This window comes from Microcebus murinus, chromosome 17 (genome assembly GCF_040939455.1).
Source record: "Microcebus murinus isolate Inina chromosome 17, M.murinus_Inina_mat1.0, whole genome shotgun sequence".
In the NCBI taxonomy this organism is placed as follows: domain Eukaryota; kingdom Metazoa; phylum Chordata; class Mammalia; order Primates; family Cheirogaleidae; genus Microcebus; species Microcebus murinus.
In genome coordinates, this window is record NC_134120.1 from 35,108,166 (window position 1) to 35,129,127 (window position 20,962).

At 38.2% G+C, this 20,962-nt stretch overlaps 1 protein-coding gene across 22 annotated transcripts in view; it reads right to left on the reverse strand.

The window, feature by feature from the left end:
- The window catches only part of DTNA (dystrobrevin alpha), a 354,661-nt gene that overhangs the window by 103,675 nt on the left and 230,024 nt on the right, over positions 1-20,962 (reverse strand). For all 22 annotated transcript variants that reach the window (XM_075993544.1, XM_075993537.1, XM_075993543.1 and 19 more), the window contains one exon: positions 18,826-18,906. In XM_075993544.1, the coding sequence (XP_075849659.1) occupies positions 18,826-18,906 (81 nt within the window). The remainder of the gene's footprint in view (positions 1-18,825; positions 18,907-20,962) is intronic.

The following is a 20,962-nucleotide window of genomic DNA, read 5'->3' on the forward strand; positions in this document are numbered from 1 at the left end:
AGCACTTTGGGAGGCAGAGGCTGGAGAATTACTTGAGGCCAGTAGTTTGAGACCAACCTAAGCAACATAGTGAGATACCCATCATTACGAAAAAAATTAAAAAAAAAATTAGTTGGGTGTCATGGTGCACACCTGTAGTCCTAGCTACTCAGATGGATGAGGCAGGAAGATTCCAAAATTTAAGAGTATGAAAAAGGATTTTGATAAAACTCTCCAGGTGATTCTGACAACCACTGATCTATAAGGTTTTAGAAGGTACTCAAAGGGCTAGCAGCTGGACAAGGTCAGTAGACACTCATCTTATAGTGACTTGCCATTAGTCATTTTGGACTAGTGATTCTCAACCTTGGCTGTACACTGGAATCACCTTCAAGAGTATAAGATGGCTCCTGGTGACCCTGCTACTGCTGGTCCAGCATCCCACTTGGAGTAGCAAAGCACAGGCTTTTTAGAAACACAGTATCTCAGGCTCCAACCCAGACCCAGAGAATCAGAATCCGCACTTTAGCATCTCCAGGCAGTTTGTATTCACATGAAAGTATTAACATAAGAAGCACTGCTTGAAGTCAGCAGTTTGCAGTCCTTTGGCATCAAGAAAAACCTAGCTTGATATGTCCTAATAGGTTGTGTGGTGTGTGGCAAGAAGCTGATTATTATCATTTAATTTATGCAGTTTAAGAATGATTTATATAATTATGTAAGACACATTATTTTAGAGAGTTGTGAGGTGTACATCTACAAGAAGGTCACTCATTGCATTATGATGTGCTTTCCTAATTAGCAGAATTACAGGGAATTGCAGTTAGACTGGGAGTTGAGTATAATCTATTGATATGCCATTGGGAATATACATGTCCTCTAGCATGTGGACAGTGTGTGTGTGTTTGCGTGTGTGCCCATGCACATACATGGCCTCTCAACCCCCAGCTTGTCTCCCATGCTTAAAGTGACTGGTGTTTGAGGTTTTGTTATGACTTGTTTTCCCCTCTCCTAAACAGGCAGGTAAATGCAGGGAGCGTTGTGTATTGAACTTACCCATCAAATCTCCATAGCAACGAAGATAGGTTGTTTCTCCCGAAAATTCATCCAGTTCTCCCCTCCCTAGATGTAAATTTCCTGACCTTCAGTGCAATAATCTCAGCATAAATTTTCTATTGTAACCACACTCTTTCAGAGTATGACAAGCAAGTTCAGGGAATATTTCTGATTGGTTGACATGCCGGCTTGGAAGTGCCAAATTGTTGTCCTTCACATAGCAGATTCTTAAAATATGTTTGTTGGCTTGTAGAAAAGTTAATTATGGAGATTCATTCTTTTAGTTATCCAATGAAGTTCTCACGTCCTTAGAACTAAAAGATGAACTCACATGGAAGCATTGTCTTTTTCCTGCGACAACTCTCCAATGGAAATTTCATTCAGTATTCTAAATGCCAAATAGACTTTAAGTAAAAATGCTTTTAAGAAGTTTCACAAGTAGGTCAGGTATCGTGGGGTGAAAGGTGAGGAGGTGGGGAGAGGGACGGAGTCCCTTGCGAGTGTCAGGAATGAGTTCCTTATCAGACCTATTACCCTAAGCTGCTCACTGGCCTTCTTTCTCTGCCTTCCATCTCAGAGTCTTATAACTTCTTTCATACAATAAGTACTTATTCATCCCTTACTGTTGGGCAGGACTGGCCTGGGTTCTAGAATTCAAGTGTACACAACAGGCATGTCCTTGACTACACAGAACTTATATATGGTGGGGATAGAGGTATCAAGCAAATAAGTGCATTGAGCTTGCCACAATAATCTATTTCCTTCTTTTTTTATTTTAAAATATTTAATTGACAGATAAAAATTGTGTATATTCAAGGGACACAGTGTAATTATTTGATATTTGTGGATAAATATATCTATTTTCTCTTATAGAGAAAAAAAATGGAGTAAGACCTGGATTCAAGTGCTTCTTCATTTGTACAATATGAATAATACTATTTACCTTTCTTATCCTACAGGTGTTCTGAAGACCAGTGAAAATTTACATGGGAAAACACTTAGTAAAACGTAAAGCACTACATAAATTTTAGGCATTCTTATTTTTGAGAGAAATGCAAAGGCATTAAAATGTACTGTTATAGTTGAGGTAGAATTATAAAATTTTTTCCCCACAAAAAATTCTTTTAATTCTTTGCTCTACCCTCTTTTAGTTATACATTTGTCCTCTCATACAAGCTTTCTTCTATAACTTCAGGTTTGTTTTCCTCTTAATGGATGAAATGATATTATAAATCCATGAGAGTTTGTATCAAGGTGATTACTAGTTTAGTTCAATTTCAGGTCAAATACCTATCCTGAGATTCAGAAAGCCTCAGCTCATTAGAAAAAAAAATGAATACTTCAGTGTATTACTACTTACCATACATCTATCACACACGCAGGCTGTACCATATGGAGAAAGACTGCCATATGCTTATACATACAGAGCAGAGAAACGCTGCAAGAAGCTAGATCCCATAATAGTTTCAAAGGAAATTAAATCCAACTAGTAATGTTGAAGGATGTAGGATGCATTATGGTTGATGTTAGTGGTGATTTCATGAAATATGAGAGTGTGACCATAAAGAGATTGTAATTCCCATGGGGAGAGACACACTCAGATAACTTAAGATCAGCACAAGATACTATGTCATCACAAGTTCACATCCATGGTGCAGATTTTTTAAAAAAAGTGCTACAGTAGCTCAAAATGCAGGGATGCTATTATAGGCTGGTGACTTTGGAAAGGTTTAGAGGAGGGGGTAAGGCTAAGTTGATTCCTAAAACACAGCAGAAAGTGCATAAATGGAGATGAGGAGGGAAGGATACTCTGGGAAGAGGAGGCTCCAGAGACCAATGGCACAGAGCAGTGAATGAAGATGTGTGTTCAGATTTTGTATTGACCTGGTAGAAATAGCAGGGTCCACAACAAAGTAATCTTGTCTATTGCCCATTATATAACACTGTCCTAATTTTCCAATGAGCAAACTCTCTATTTTTATTTTTTAAATGTTTATATTTTATTGAGAATTTGCATCTTATAACGTTAAAGGCTTAGTTTCATTTTCAGACTCCTATGTGAGCTAAGTCAGCTCCCTATCTAGAAGCAAGTGTGGTGGTGAAAACTGGGTTGTTCTTCAGAGTCATGAGTGGGTCTCAAACTATGGTGTCTGATTCCATAGGCCGTGGGTGTGGCCAGGGCATCCCTAGGTGTAAGCAGTTCCTTAGGTGATTTTAATAGATAATGAAGTTTGAGAACCACTGCTATGGAGCATGACTTAAAGGATGTTCTTCTTGATAAGAGACAAGAAGAACAGGAAATCAATGCTCATTTGATTCAGAGGAATTTATTTAAAAGATCTCACAGAATCCTGGGAATATTGTAGTCAAGAAAGCAAGGTGCCAATTAGCCAGTCGTTATGATAAAATAGTATTTAAAAATCTGTTAGAAAGGTAGAACTCAGTTAAATGATATACTTTGCCAGGGTCAACAAATGTATTTTGATGTGATTACATTGAGGATATTAGCCATCACTCATATTAACCAAACATTGAAATCACAAAGAAAATGTTAACAAAAGCAAAATTTTCAGATTTGTTTTCCATTAGTGAGCATGAGCTCACCTTTATAAAATGTGAACCCAAACCACACCTGAGTAGCTCAATGAATTTTTTTAAATCTCTAATCTCAATATCTTCCTTGCTCTAAAACTATGCTTTTATCACCAAGGTATTTCTCTTAGGTAAAGATCTTTGGAGAGAAGCATCATACCTTTCAAAGATAACATTAGTTTTATTTTAATTTCCTTGTTAAGATGTAATAAAGCTTCAAGAATAGCTCTACAACACATTTTTTATGTAAAATCAAACTGAATGCCATGCCAATCTTCGAAGGCTCTGGCAGTACATCCATTGCCTATTAGGAAAAAGTATTCAGTGTTCTTAAAATTGTGTTTGTAGACCAGCATCATTATTCAAAATGAGGTATAATAATTGTTGGCCCAATAGCTGTCATACTGTAAATTAAATTTAACTAAATCCAATTAAACAATCATTTATTAAGCCTATTATTTTCCAAGTATTATACCAAAGATTGTAAAAATAATGAGAAGGTAAATGAAAAGAAAGATCTGACCGATAACTAATTTCTTATTGTCAGTGTTTAACTTTGTTCAGAATATATTTAATAACTTCAGAAACAAGAGGATCTCATATCTTATATCCCCCATGGGTGGTCATTTTATATAGGACTTTTAGACTTCACTGGATAACTTCATATTGATTTCTTTAATATGGTCTTACCACTCCCTACCTTCTAGTGCCCTAATTTAGGCTTTTACTGCCTTCTACTTGGAAGCAAGCCTTCTACTCATTTCCAGTTTCTACCCTAAAATTATATTATAATTATATTATATTATAAGGCTCAGCTCCGGTCATGCCATTCTCCACTGCCTATTGTGTAAAACTCAACATGCTAAGCATGAAGACCAATGTTTGGACTTCAGTCTACAAATCTGTAGTCTCGTTTCTCACTGCTCTCCAGCTTCTTCTATGAGTCCTATACTCTAGCGACACTGGACTTCTTACAATTCCAGCCTATGCCCTTGGCCTTCCTCTATGTGCCTTTACCCAGCCAGCTCCCAGGCATACTCTACAATCACCATCCCTCAAGGCGGACCACACACACTATATCTGCTATGAAGCCCATTCTGATGTTCTCAGCTAGGATTACTCTCCCCCTTTTGTTGCTCCCAGAGCCTTTCACATATCTATTAGACCATCTGTGACACTCTGCATTTCCCACAGTTATTGATGGACGAGTTCTTCCTGCATTTTGTAGAACAGCCCATAACTGGACTTTAGGAGAAAGAAGAGTCTCTGATGTTACGAACTAAATTTTCTGTTTAGGTTTATATATGTTTTGGGGGGAAAGGGTCCATGTCTCTGATCAATTTCTCTAAAAGCCATATGGGGAGTAAGCTCAAGAACCACAGCATTGAATGATAGCATCTTGAGGACACGGCCTCTGTCTTGTTCAGCTTCGTATTTCCCATAGCTCTTTGCACAATACCTTGTGCAAACTGGGTGCTCGATAATGCCAGGTGAATGGGATAGAGGGAAGCACCTACGGCATGCCAGGCACTACACATAACCCCTAGAAGCTTTGCTTTTATCTCAGTATTCTAAGAAAGCTCCAGGAGGCTTACTGAACATGGTTCCCGACAGCACTTTTCTTGGAGTGACTTGTAGTCACTTCCTATAGCACTTTTCTTGTAGTGACTTCTCATGTAGTGACTTGAGCTATGACCAGAATCCTAGATGCCAGAGACCACATTCTGAGAGCAAGAGTAACCACAGGGCTGGCAGCCATGAGGAACTGTCTTCTGCTTTTTCTTTATAGCTTTTGATCTCACTGACCCTGCATCACATGCCCCTCTTGCCAACAACAAGACAAAGTACACCTGGGCATTAAAAAGAGTGAGTAAGCAGCAACCAGCTGTGAAGTGTTATTTTTTCTGCACTCATCCTGTAGTGCATAGAAAATTGCTTGGGCAATGGGGCTAGCATTTGGGATGAAGAGATCTCCAGGTGGTTAATCAGCAGTATATATTATTTACAGGTATCTTGAGTGAGGTCACCCATAAATCAACATAGTGTAAAGAATATAAGGAGTGTATCTTTTGTTAAAAATGTCATGGTTACTATAATTAATGTACTAAACATTTCAAAATTGCTAAGAGAAATATTGTTCTCCACCACTTTTTTGAATGTTTCTGCCAAAAAGAAATGGTAAGTATATGAGGTGATGTATATGTTAATTACCTTGTTTTAATAATTCCACTATGCATGCCTCTATCACCTCACACTGTATCCAATAAATGTATACTACTATTATTTGTCAATTAAAAATAAAATTCAAAAAAGTCAATAGAAAATAGTTATGAGGAACCTTGAATATTGAAAGTCAAAGTACACAGTGGGTGATATTTCAGACCCACCTGTGTCCCTTTCCAAGTCTTCTTGGACATACCTCTTTCTCCAGCCCCTGCACTAGTGTATCACTGTCAGTTGCACAGACAGTGGATGGCCGCAGGCTGTTACTGCATACTCTGATGTCTCAGCATGAACACCTGGAGCCTACCTAGCACTCACACATGTGCAACCCAGAAGCACAGGGGCAACTCCTGTAGACCACCCTTGACCAATGCAGGACAAAGCAGCTGGATCAAAACCTCCTCCTTTCATCTCCTGAGTGGACAGTTCTGGGGTGTACTTTACAAAGTTGCTTAGATGTTCCTGTACTGTCCATCAGCTGTCCTTCCTTCACGGTGCCAGTGCTTCTGTGAGTTCACTATCTCACAGAGCTGCTTCCACGCAAGCCTGTCCAGGGGTCGCATTTCTGGGGATACACAGACTAATCACTGATCCTAATCGCATCCCTGTCTATTCCTGGTTGAAGCCTCCCAGAGCAATAAATGAGAAGAACCTGATGATTATCATCATGTTTGAAGCAGATTCTAATTCCGTTTAGTTATATAAATTTTTCTCAACTTATCTTTCTCTGCAATATAGTATAATTGCCTTATTTAACAGTGTTTAAATTGAGAAATAAAATGCATGACACTGGATTGAATTGAAAAAAGTTTATTATTTTTCTGAGAAGGTAAGCTGTAGCGCTTTTGACATTATTATCAGTTTTGCAGCAGGCTTAGTGGCCCATACCTTGTCTCAGTATTCTAGTGTTTCTTGGTGACAAGGCTTGACAGACATTGTAAAGAGCAACTTTGTTTAGCATGACACTTGTCTAATATTGGCGAGTTAGAAGTTGGGCTCTTTAATTATATGATTTTATCTGGTGTTTATTCAAGGGCAACCACTTAATATCTCTTGTGCTATGCTCTTCTTGCCTGGAACAAACAGAACTTTATAATTCCTTATAGACAAGGAGATAAAGCAGAAGCTCTAATCCAGCACCATCAATGGATAAAAATAGCTACAGACAATTTATTTCAATATGCTATAGACATACATGATTTTTTTTAGCCATCATGATTATAAGTAACTATTTTTTCCTTCAGAAAATAACAGTTGGCTTAGGAAACTGACAGGCGAGATATCAGTTTATACAGCAAAGTTTTAGAGTGTATCTACTATTTGATAGTCACAAAATGAGAAGCATTATAATAAATAGAACATATTCATTAGTTCCTAAACTTGAGGCTATTCTATTACTAAATTTACATACTAAGGAATATTATTATCTAGGATAACCTACATTAATGGGAAGACCTCATACTGCATTTTTCTTTTTATGCTGCTCAGTTATATATTTCTTTTTTAAACACAAATGATAATGCTAAGCACCGACATTATCTGATTGATAGACATCTAACTTTCCTGCAGATGCACTGTTCTTATTTTTGGGGAAGAGACTTTAAAAAGAGAAGAATGGAAGAAACCTTCAGTGGACATTCCAAGCTTTTAGCTTTCTTGCTACTGCTGAAGATTTTGAAGATGCTCAAATAAATTGCACAGACCATGGCAAGCAAAGAATTTGGAAAGGGGCTGGGAAATCAGAGTGAGAGAAAAAAAAAAGTAAAAAGTGGGTTTAAGCCAAAGAAAAAACTAGATAAGTTATCAAATAGCTACCTTTAGAATGGACACAATATGCTGTGTGCCTATCAGGCTTCTCATGATCATTTACAAGCTCCTTCAGGTGAAGTTCCAAATCTTACTCATTTCCATGTCCCTCAAGGTGCTCAGTAAGATGTCTCACATACAGTCATTACTCAATAGATACCTTAGGAACCCATCTGCACATGAATATGGATTGAATACATGCTGTGTGACAGACACTGTTGAGGATGTAAATAGAAATAAAACACAAGTCTGAGTGTCTTGACTTGTTTTCCTCAGAACACTCACTTCTATCTGCAGTTATTGGGTTATTTGCTAGAATGCAAACTCCATGAGGGCAGGTATTTTTTTCTGTTTTGTTCACTGCTCTATTGAGCACCTGGCACATGGTGGTGCTCCATATATATGTGCTGAATTATTCTTTTAAAATATTTTCCCATTAGAATATAGCTTTTATTTTACAACAACAGTCATTAAGAAATAAGATTTAATTTTTTTTTAATTTCAGCATATTATGGGGGTACAAATGTTTTGGTTACATATACAGGATTTTTTTAAAAAATAATTTTCTTCTCAGGAACATTTTTTTGGGAGTACCATGGGTATCACTTAACCATGTGCTTGACTTTCAGGCACTTAGTCTGTGCCCCAGAGTTTAGTCTATTTTGTGGGCATCAATGGAAAGAAAAATGGCTGGGACAACATTCCCAGGATATTAAAGAATTCATGGGTACAGAGTTTTTGTTGGGGATGATGAAAAAATACAGGAAATCGGTAGTGATGATGCTTGAACAACATTGTGAATATATTCAATGCCATTGAGCTGCATATTTAAAATGGTTAAATTTTATATATATTTTAACACAATTTTTTAAAAAGCATTCAATAAATTTAGGTAGAAAAATATAAGATTATGTATACTAAAATATGAGTAAAGTGGAGACGATCAGTGCCACTCTAGATTATACTTCACATAATGAAAAAATGCAATTGTCTTTTTTTAAAAAGTCTTCTGTCTGAATACATTAGCTACTGCATTATGGATAGTAAAGTGGCTCGTTTTCTGGATATTTGTTTTTAGGGTTTAATGTAATCAGCCCTCCCTATCTTTTGTAAAAGCTTCAATGTGTCAAGTTTTAGAATAATGCCCTTAGGTTTCAGTCAGATTCTGAAGTTTTTCAAATAACTTAGGGAGATGAAAGATCGATGTGATGCAAGATCCTCCCCGCATTGAAACCTCACAAATCTATAGGGCTTTTTCTGTAAGGGGTTTTGTCACATGGTCTTCTAGTCACAGGTTCAATGGGTAGAGGCTTCTTATAGCTGCTGCAGTTCCCTCACAAACATGGGGGTGAGAGTTAAGTTTTTGAGAACACTTATGGCAAGAAAATACAACGTTGAGAAAAAAACTTAAGATCTTTTAAGAGGACAACAGAGTTAAGGGTACTGAGTATCTGGCGTAAACTTAGAAGAGATCTATAAATATTTTTCAGTTCTGAAATACAACATTAATGACAATATGCTAAGTAGACTATCAGTGGTACTTCTTTCATTTTAAATTAATATGTATTGAACCACATAGTCTTTGACATCATTTGTTTCTTGAAGAGCTTCTCCCCAGCAGTCTTGAAAAGTTCATTCATTTATTCAGTAAATATTTTCTGAACACTTATTATGTGCCAGGTACTGGGGCTACATCAGTATCCAAGACATACACTGATCGTTGCCTTTAAGAAGCCTATCTTTGACTTGAGGAAGATGTAATAAACATAATAACTATTAGAATGTAATAAGTATTTTAGAAAAACAATAAATAGCAAGACAAGAGAGATGGGGGAATGGAGTATTAAAGGGGATTGTCAAGGTGTCTCACTGAGAAGATGACAAGCGAGCAGAGACTTGAAGAAGGGGAGGAGGTCAGGTGTGTGATTCTCTACAGGAAGAGAAACCCAGTTGGAGGGTTGGAGGGACAGCCAGGGCTAAGGCCCTATGATAATCACATGCCTGATATTCAACCAGGTAGGAGAGGGGTAGGAGGCTACAGCAAAAATAAGGCTAGATCATGTGGGGCCAACTGGGCCATTTTCAGGACTGTGCTTTTACCATGAGGGAAATGGGGAGATACTGCAGTGTTTTAAGCAGACGAGTGACAAGATCTGATTCAGGTTTAAAAGTCTGTTTGTAATTTTCTTTACTTTGTGGTAGAAAATACTCATACTGAAGCCAACTGAAATGCATTATTTTCCCCCATCTGGCTTCTCAGTGTTAGGATGATGTTTTGGGGGACTCATTTCTCAGAATTGTTGACTTGTCCTTAGTTCTGCCTCCTTGTCCGGATTCTGCCTTGGGGTCCTTCTTTTCCCCCTTGGATGACAAGGGACTTGGAGCTTCATATAGAAAAAGCTTTCAGTAAACAACACCAAACCTCATCAGCTGTGCAAAACAGATTTTTCACCCCCTTCATATTCTTAGGAAGGGTTATTGGTCTTAGTCCTGCTATGAATTTCATACCAAAGTATATGTCCCAGCATCTCTTACACCTGAGCATTCTTCTTTCTCATAGACATCACCGGAGTGCAGGTCTACCACGCTTTACTGTGTATAGCAGAGTAATTGCATTAGTTTCCTATTGCTGTGTGACAAATCACCACAAACTCAGAAGCTTTTATTAATTCACAGTCCCCTGAAGGCAAGAAGTTTTGCAAGGTGTGACTGGGTTCTCTGCTCAGGATATCACAAGGCTCAAATCAAGTGTTGATGGAACTGAATTCTCATTTAGAGACTCTGGGGAAAAATTTGCTTCCAAGACTATTCTTTTTGTTAGCAGAATTCAATTCCTTGTGGTTGTAGGACTGAGGTCCCCATTTCCTTGCTGGCTATGAGCCCAGCATCTCTGAACATCTAGAGATTGAGCATGCAGCCCTCACCATCTTCAAGTCAAGCAATGGTATGTCAAATCCATCTGGTCCTTCAAATGTCTGGCTTCCTCTTTTGCTGCCAGCCAGAGAAATCTCTCTGCTTTTAAAGAGCTCATGTGATTAGGTCAAGCCCATCCAGATGATCTCCTTGTATTAAAGTCAACTGGGCAATATATCATAATCTAATCACAGGAAGAAATTCCATCAAATTCACCATCCTGGGGATTATGCATAGGATTGCCCAGGGGATAGGAAATCTTGGGAGCCATTTTAGATTGTAATCCAGGTAAAGGTTGCTTTGGACCAGGTATTTGTAGTCAGTACAGAAAGATGTGGATGGATTTGAGAGATATGTATAAAGTATAACTGATGAGATTTCACGATTGCTTCATTTGGGTTTGATAAGAGGTCAAAGATGACTCCCAGATTTATGACGTGGGTAACCTGATGGATGTTGGTACCATTCACTGCAGGAACAATCTCTTCTTTAAAAGGATTCTTTGAATAGACTTTTCACTTTTTAATGACCAACTTCTAGCTCTCTTTTTCTCTAATCTCCAACAAGTGAGGGTAATGTATTAAAAATGAAATTTTCAGTATTGCCTAAGAGGTATGCTAAAATAAATATGTGTTTACTTAAACGTTTTGAAAGAGAACTATGCAAATAGAGACAGGTTTCTGAAAGCTCCACTTTTTACTCACATTTTTCCCCTATGGTCTAGAATAATAATGCTTGGCATGCAGTAAATGGTCAGTCTCTATTTGTGGAATGAGTAAGTATTAATAAATGAGTGATTGTTAATAACAACAAATGTTAACAAAGCCTCAGTGAAGAATGAACCAGGGGAAGATCAAGAATGACTTTCCGGTAGAAACACAGGTGTAGTTGTGTGGGAGAGGCTCTTCCCCCATCCCTGTCTTCCTAACTGTTCTTTGTTTTCCCTCAATGTGTGCTGGAGCCCTGAGACGCCGGGAGCCAGGCTGTGGGAGAATGCCTCCCGGGTATCCCTTCATCATTCTGCCAACTGGCTCAGGGCCAGTCAGGCAGTCTCCCAGGAAGAGTGCTTGGCAGGCCACAAGGGGAAGGTCACTGAATCTTGCATTGGCACCTGTTAGATAGGGTGAGGGAGGCCTGCAAGGCATTCTTCTGTGTGCATCACTCTTTCCCAAATGACAGGGGCATCTAAAGATGATATTTCCCCCCCAAACTGTGAAAGTAAAAGCACTTAGTTGGCACAGCTTCCAGATATAATGCAAAAGCAGAAGAAAAGGAAGGAAATCGCATGTTATGTCTAGATGCCCAGAAACAAGACTGTAGGAGTTGACTTAGTTCCCAGGTTGTGCAGTAGCAGCTTGAGCGGACAAAGCTTCCAGCGTTCTCTAAAACAAAAAATACTAACAACAAAACAAAGCCCTCTGTCTTTAAGATCTTAAAAATAAAAACAATTGAAGGGAAGAAGCAGCTTCAATTAAACCCGTATCATAATCATCAGAACTTTAAAATCATGGCTTTTCTTTGTCAGAGGTTTGCTCTGATCAAGGGGAGATAATTTTGCTGTAGGTCCAGGGTGCCCAGAAAGGAGCAGCTTTGCCATTGTCATCTTACACAGGCATCTTTAATGGGTTTGTTTATGTTCTGCTGCCATCACCAACTCTCCCACAGGGAATTTTTGGGAACATTGTATTCTAGCACAATGCACTTTTCTTTATTCTGACCAAGTGTCTAGAATGATTCAACATCAGGAATGAAAATATGTATCAAAAGCATTTGCAACATCACAAACAAAGATAATTGTGCTCCAAGGGTTAGTCATCTGCCACTTATTTCCCTGTGAATGTTCCTGCTCTTCCTTCTTACTCCTTGACTAGGGACAGTCCTTTAATCTTTCCCTTTTAAACATATTTATTTTTTTTTTGGTTTCATTTCTCTTGCCTGAGTTTTTTTACTTTAAATTTATTTTTACATGCACGATTTTTACGGCATTATCTGAGAAATAGGAAAGTCTGTGTTCTTGTGTAGTGTGGTAGGCAGAATTCTAATTCCCCTCTGGCCTCTCCCTGGTTCCTGGCCCATGGTGTCACATACTTCTTTCCAGTTATTCAAACATAAACCAGCTATTGCTGTGAGAGATTCTTCATACGAAATTATGATCTCAAATTAGTTGACCTTAAAATATGGCGATCATCTGTATGGGCCTAATATAAACACACAAGTCCCTTACAAGCAAAGATTTGTTTGCTCCAGCTGGTCACAGAAGGGAAAGTGAGAGAGACACACTCTGGCTGGGCTGAAGAAGCAGCAAACATCTATGCTATGAACAGCCTACAGAGGCCATGTGGCAAGGAATAAAGGAGAGTGTAGGAACTGAAAAGTCGTCTCCAGCTGACAGCTCACAAGAGAAGGGGAACCTCAATCCTACAACCACAAGAGGACGGATTCTTCCAACAACAAGGGCACTTAGAAGAGGACCCGGAGCCCTGGATGAAAACCACAGACCCAACTAGCACTTTGATTTCAGTCCATTGTAATGCTGAGCTGAGAAACTCGCCATGCTGTGTTGGATTTCTGACCTACAAAAACTGTGAGATAATAAATATGTGCTGTTTTAAGCTGCTAACTTTATGGTACTTTGTTACCCAACATTAGAAGACTGATATGGGCAGCTAAAACTCCTTATATGTAAAAATGAGGCAGAGAAGAAGAATATACTGGTATAGTAGATTGAAGAAAAATGAGTGGCATATTAGTATTTAGTACTATAAACATATCCCAAGGCTACTCCTGCTGCATAGGAACTAGTGTTCTTCTATTCACCTGGCTGGTGAAAAATGAATTTAATGTAGCATATCTATTCATTCATAAAGTATTTATTCAGGACCTACTAGTTTTATGGTCCTCACTTGGATTAATTTTGCAGTGATGGAGAAACATTTAGGTAAATATTCTTGGGTTCACAAGAAATCTTGAAAGAAGTTTAAACACATTAGTATAGAAAAAGTGTGTGTTCTACATTAAACTATATCTGGATGAAGAGTACTTTTTAAAAATATTTCATTTACTAGAGAAAGAATATTTTGAGAAACTCTGATAGCCCACATATAATTATAGACCTTTTCTCTTTTCCTTTTAAATAAAATTTTAATTAAATTTTACCTTATATAATTGATAGAAAGAAAATTCAGGCTGTAACCAACAGGACTAAAGGATGGTGCAATGTTAGCTGTGGGTGTGGGACTGAGTACCCCCTTGTCTCCTTAGTTTTGGTATTAAACAGCAGGGATTAGATATTTCTGATTTATATCTCTTGTTGCCTTTTGTTGTTCATGAACTTAAGGCTGCGTTTCACTGACTCCAAAGTAATTCTAAAAGAAGATTTGCTGACATTACAGGGTATCTGGATCATTAACTATATCAATGCTGACCAAGGAAATAATGTTCTAGTAGAAAACTGTTATTTGTCTAAAATAAAGGCTGAGATATTGCCATTTCATACATGTGTGTAAACAGCTTATAGGGTATTAATTTTTGTGGAAAGTTAACAAAAAAACCTAGAAGCTAAAGATAAGGCTGTTGATTTGTGTTTTCTATTCTGTTTCATTCCTCCCAGAATGTAAAATAACCAACTTGGTGTTCAATTTTTGTCTAATTTTTAGAAACATTCATTATTTTGGGGAATGTGCTAGTTATGCCACAGGGAAGGAGGGTGTGAGAGGGTACAAAGGTGAATGATAAGGAGAAGAAGAGATTTGGAACATAGATGAAAAATGAGAAAAGTTGAAGGAAAGGAGACTCTTTTGTCTGAAAAAAAAGAAGGACTTCTACAAGTCTTATGTTGTAGCAAGCATTGGTAAACATTTATTTTTTTTTGTGGATTGAGAGTCATAATCAAGGATATTATATCAGCATATATATATAACAAGGGAGAAAAATAATTTCTACAACATTTTTCCTGATGAAATTAAATACATAATAATTGAGTACACTTAAAATGCTGGCCTACCAATGAGAAGAATGTAATTCTTTTTTGGAGTATACATTTTGTTTAATTGAGGTTACAAGTTAGCATTTCCTATTATGAAATCGATTACAAATATTCATCTGTTAAAAACTATTCTGAGTTCATGCTCTATACAAAAATAGGTGCTGGGCCTCATTAATCCACGGGCCACAGTTTTCTGGCCTCCTGTTTTGGGTCCTTCTAGAACTCTGAGAATTGGTTATTCTCAGCATCCACCAGGAATAGAATCAAAAAGAATGAACATGAATGTCAGTGGCAGGAACCAATGCTCTATATTGGAAACTGTAAACATGGCCGTAGAGGCTGGGGGAATGAACAATGGGGAATTAACTAACATTTATAATCTTTGAATTTAGATAAAAAAGAAATCTCCTAAAAACCTATACACTCCATGCTGTATCCAGACAATATTTATTTTTTTCTAGGTGATGACTTTACAAGTGCCAGTTTTTATGTTTTCTCCTACTCCATTAAGTAGTTTTTAAACTTAGTTTACATTATTAGTTTATATTATTAATAAAATATACACGATAAATTTTGCCTGTAAATTAGGTCTAGGCTTAAAAATGAACAACCTATTCTGAGTTAAGATCTGTTGATTTCTATGAAGTAAATGCTATAATGAGTTTTTCCTATAGTTTGAATGTTTGTGTCCTCCTCAAATTCATATATTGAAATCTAATACCCCACTGTAATGGTTTTAGGAGGAGGGCTTTTAGGAGATAATGAGGTAATAAGGGCAGAGACCTCATGATTAGGATTCATGCCCTTATAAAAGAGGCCCCAGAGAGCTGTCTTGCTCCTTCCATCATGTGAGGACACAGTGAGAAGCTGTCATGAACTGTTATGAACCAGAAAGCAGGCCCTCACCAGGCACCGAATCTGCCAGTACCTTGATGTTGGACTTTCCAGCTTCCTGAACTATGAGAAATAAATGTTGTTTATGAGCCACCTGGTTTATTGTATTTTTGTTATAGCAGCCCAAATGTAGTAGGATGCACTAGGACACTTTCCAATAAATCAATGCACTTAAAAATGCATTACCTGGATTTTAAAATATCTTTTATTGAAGAGTAAAACTCCATTATAAGGTACCATAATTTATTGTGGGTGAGGTTTTATTGCAGACTAAAATTAGCTTCCTCTAATACAGGGATGTATATTTAATGCTGACTTGGGTTGTGCCACATAAACACTACTGCTTCTGGTTGGTTAACTCCCTTACAGGAAGGCTTCAACGTTCATTCCAATAAGCCAAGATCCATTGGGCAAGCATTTTACAAGTACTTCTGAACATCACAGCTGTTAAACTTATTGGCAGGAAGGAAAACTTAGCAAACACATACAGTACGTGCAGACCATTAAATGGTCTGATCAAGGTAGAAACAGTTTTACAAAGAAACTTAGCAGAGCATTCACAATATGCTTGTTTTTCTACCTTGAGCTTTAACTTCATCCATTTTATCTAAAATGTAATATCTTTTCTCACCCTAATATGAGTAAATTTTATAAGGTACACTGTAAAGCAAATAGGACTTCTTTGCTTAATGTCTACTGATTCTTTGAGGCCTACCCAGATGTCTTTTCCTCCAGCAGAGTTCTCCCAGAGGCCCCCAGCTCCCAGGTCAGGGCACTGTCTTTCTGGGGCCCCTACACACCAGGCACCTATTTCTATTATCACCCTTCTACATGTTTTAACAAATCTGTTGAAAAATCCATCTACCCAATTAGATTTTGAGCAACTTGAAGGCAGGGATTGCATCTTATTCACCACAACACCATCCCTGATACCTAGCACAGTGCTGAACATACAGCAGGAGCTCATTATATATTTATTAAATTTAGAGGTAAATGAATGGACACTCTAAGGGTCCCCTGGATAGGCATAAAGGTTCTATTCTCACACAGGGATGGATTATCATACTCAATTCTTGCCCACTGTTTTTTTTTTTTTTTTTAAGAAATTCTGAGACAATTCTGGATAGAGGATAAGAATGAGGGCCAAAAAAGAACAGGAAGAGGAAAAGGAGATGCTCATGAATGAGAAAGGGCCTTTCTTTTTCTCCAAGAGCAGAAGGAATGGGGTAAGGCCCATGGGTTGCTGGTGCATTTGAGTTAGGGACAACACAGTGTGTGTACTTTAATGTTGGCTTCAGGGCTGCCAAATCACCGAATCTTTCTTCTTCTTCATCTGCTTCTTCTTCTTTTGTTGTTCCTTCTTATAATTTCATAGTGTTTTTATTCCTTTTCTTTCTTCTTCTTCTTTTTAAAATCTGTAGCTCAAATGAAAGGAGCCTAAAGAAGGCTCTGCTTGGCAAAGCTTTAAAGGGGACAGAACTCCTACCCTTACCCTACACCCTCTCCCCAGTTTTGAGGGTCACTGTAGTTGTAATACATGACAAGAACGTGGGAGAATCCCAGGCCTTTTCATTGCTAAAAACATGAATATTCTTCTTTTTGTTTTAATATGGGTGATGGGGGGAAGAGGGAATATTTTCTTGTTCCCTAACACCAGCACTGGAAGGAGCTTTTATTTACTCATTAATACCCAGAACTACAGATACAGCCACAAATTCTCCCTAACATCTGTAGTGCTTTTTGTGCTATTCTTTTTGGATTGGTTTAGCTTTCTGTAGGGAGTCAAAACACATATTTGCTGTTTGACCAATGCTGTGGCTTGAATGTCTGTCTCCTCCCAGAGTCATGTCGAAATTTGATCCCCAGTGTGGTAGTGTTGAGAGGGGGGAGCCTTTAAGAGGGAAAGCCCTCATGAATGGTTTAATGCATTCATGGCTACATGGACTGATGGGTTATCATGGGAACATGACTGGCGGTTTTATAAGAGGAAGAGAGACCTGAGCTATCATGCTCAGCCCCCTCCTCATGTAATGCCTTTTGCCACCTTGGAACTTTGCAGAGAGAGTCTTCACCAGCAAGAAGGCCCTCACCAGATGCAGCACCTTGACCATGGAGTTCTCAGTCTCCGTAACTATGAGGAATGTGAATAAATTCCTTTTCTGTATAAGTTATCTAGTTTCAGGTATTCTGTTATAAACAGTAGAAAATGGTCTAGGACAACCAAACTATGTTTTCTCCCTTTTCCTCCTGCCCCAAACTTCAGTCCCATTTTTAGTTTTAGGGGCTGAAGAATGAGCCGTAGATGAGCAACATGAGGCATACTGCACGCCACCTGACTTCCCATCACAATTAGCTATAATCCCAGAAGTCTGGGGCTGGGGTGGCCTGCTCACGGCCTGGCAAACATCTGCTGGAGACTCCAGGAGGGTACACGTGGAGATGTCAGGTTCCCATGTTCCCCAAGAATCTGATTCCCATGCCAGTTATCCAAGAACTATGTGTACGTACTCAAGAGAACATCATGGTTTTTATTTTAAAAAATTCATCCAATATTAATTAGAAAAGGAGAAGAGTCATTACTTTTTATAGCAGTCAGTTTTCAAAAGAGAATAAGTTCTTACACATGAACTATGAAGCAGTATTTTTTTTTTCCAAGAGAAAATGGATGTGGTCATATGATGAAAGCATTGACCCACCAAGGAATGTAAAATCCCCATTGTGATTCATTATCTAGCTCACTGCTTAAATTTAAAATCTGGAAAAAAGCTAAAGCAACTTCCTTTGTTTCTTTAAATATCGTCTCTTCTCGTACTCTTGTCTGATGCAGGCAAATGTAGTTCATACTCTGATACAAAGGGCTAATTTTGTGATTTCAGAAAAAAAAAACTTCAGTGTTTTCCAGAAGCTTGTAAATATTTTCCTATACTTATAAACAAAATACAAACATAAGGAAAATTTAATGTTTGATATTTTATAAAGTTCTTGGAAACAATTTTGATGGCACTGCCTTTACAATAGCAAGGTTAGAGAAAGGAAGAAAAACACTCTTTTAGATTTAAACCATTTGAAGGCCAGGATTATAATGCATACACAAAGAGAGACTCATCCATTTCAATACTTTAATAGTGAAGTGTAATTCAGACTTCAGGATTACTTACTAGCAATCTCTCTACCTTGTGTGTATAATACCTCTTTTATTCATAAACATATTTTTATCAATTTGTGAGAAAACCTAGTTTTAATGAACTTAGTACTCCTTGTATTGCATAAACATATTTTTATCGATTTGTAAAAACACTTAGTTTTAATAAACTTTCTACTAAATGTAAACTATAGGATTCATGTTGGTAATTAGTGCAAACAATGGGCATACTCACGATTGCATTTCTTCTGAACAAACCTAAGCTTGCATGCTGTTCTGTAGGTGGAGAGCCGGATGCGATCCAGATCTTGAGCCCCTGGTGGGGGAAAAGTACACATATGGTATGCCATGTGTGTGGAAAGGAATTTATAACATTTACAAATAAACCCGGTGCTGATAAAACCCATACACCTAGTTTTGTTTTTATTTTTATTAGAATAAAAATATAACCTTAAGACTTGAAAAGGTCTGTCCTAGATTCCTCAGGTTCTAGGGGAAGAAAACAGCACATAACATCAACATTGGAGATCAGCTTGTCAACCATGTTCGTGGACCAAGGAACACAATCTCATCCTTGTTGTGTCTGCCACTCCTGAGAACAATCTGCTCAAGCTGGGAACCAGAGCAAGACAGCTAGATTGTATCAGACACTATCATCAAATAATCCTTTTAAGTTCATTGTTATTAGTCATTAAAACACGGCTGTCAGGTGACCACATGCGGAAAGCTGGGCATTTTCTCTGTGTGACCTTATGCTGATTGCATTTAGAAGCCTCAGTTTTCTCATCTGGAAGATGGGGTTGATGATAATAATGGTATTTATTTCATAAAACTGTTGTAAAAATAAACGAGTGAATATACCGAAAGCACTTAGGACACTGGCACAGTAAGGGTTGTGTCTTCGTTATTATTACTAATATCTCTCCTGCGATCCTTCCAACCCATCTCAGAGGAGAAGACTCCTCTCTAAAGACCACCTCTACTCTTCCTTATACAGTGGCTTCCGGTTCTCCCTAACATAGAGGGAACATGTTCCCCATACGCTCTCCAATTCCACCCTTCTGCCCAGGAATCCAGCATTACACCTGATGCTCACAACACCAGGTCTGAAAGCCCCACTCAGAATCCAAGACCCTGCGCTGCTCTTTCTAGCTTCGTACCCAGCTATAGTTCCCACGACTCCAGCGCAGAGTCTCTGTGCGGCTTGAGCCAGTCTCTTCACAATCCCCCTGCTCCTCTTTGAATGAGCTCATCTCTAGACTGTGTCTAGAATATATCAGCCTTTCCACAAATGTCTGCTTTTCTCTGCTTCCACATATTATGGTTCATAACAGATAAAGAGGCGTGTAGCTATGTTGTGACATGGATTGCACTTCCTCTTTACCAGTGGCCCCACCTGTAAAATGTGCTACATGATGCTTCACAATAAAACAGAGTGGCGAGGAAATGAACTTGCCTGGAAGCAATTATATTAGGAGGCGAATGATGTGCTTTCCCAATGAAACTCAGGATGAATTAGCAAGCATTCCTCACTGAGAGCGTTTAGGAGTTCCTCAACTCAAACTGATCTCTTTAGATCCACTTAAAATGTTATCAGAAGTCCTATTACTTTGCGTTTTTATGAAGCAGATCATTAAACATTCATTCTTAAGAAGGTTTATTACTTGACAAACAGGCTCACTGATACGAAGCACTTGCAGGATCAGAGAGAGGTGGGGATCTACCCTCACTGGATGCAGGAATTCCCCTAGACATGCTCTCAAGAGTTGGACATTTAGCCAATGGCCATGTGGGATATCCAATGACAGGCAAGATTGTAACTTAGTGAAAATAAATGGACTCTGAAGTCAGTCAACTTTAATTTTGTCATTCCTTAGTTGTGTGAACCTCAACAAGTTTTTACTTGGAATCTCAACCTCCTTATGTACAAAACGAGAATGACATGTAAAGTCCTGATTTCTGCACTGGGTACCCAATGATATGGGCCTCCTTAAAAGGCTTCCTGTACTATTTCTGAGCAACAATATGTGATAGAAATTTCTTTTTTATATTTGAGCTTGAATTTGCCTCCCTGTAACTTCAGCCTATTTGATCTGGTTTCCCCTCTGGAACTGTATAATCTTTTCTCCCTGCCACTTGATAATTCATTTCTCAAATATTACAAAGCAGCTACCATTATCATTCTTAGCATCTTCATTATCATCTGAAAATTATGTACAAAAGTCCCTGTCATCACGGACTTCAAAGGTTAGCCAGGAAGGTAGTCTCTCCTTAACTTTCTTAGGTAAAAGATGTTCACCTTCACAGCCATTTCAGGTATAGTGTCTACCACAAAATTTAGCACATGATAGGGCTTCAAAACAGGGCAGTTG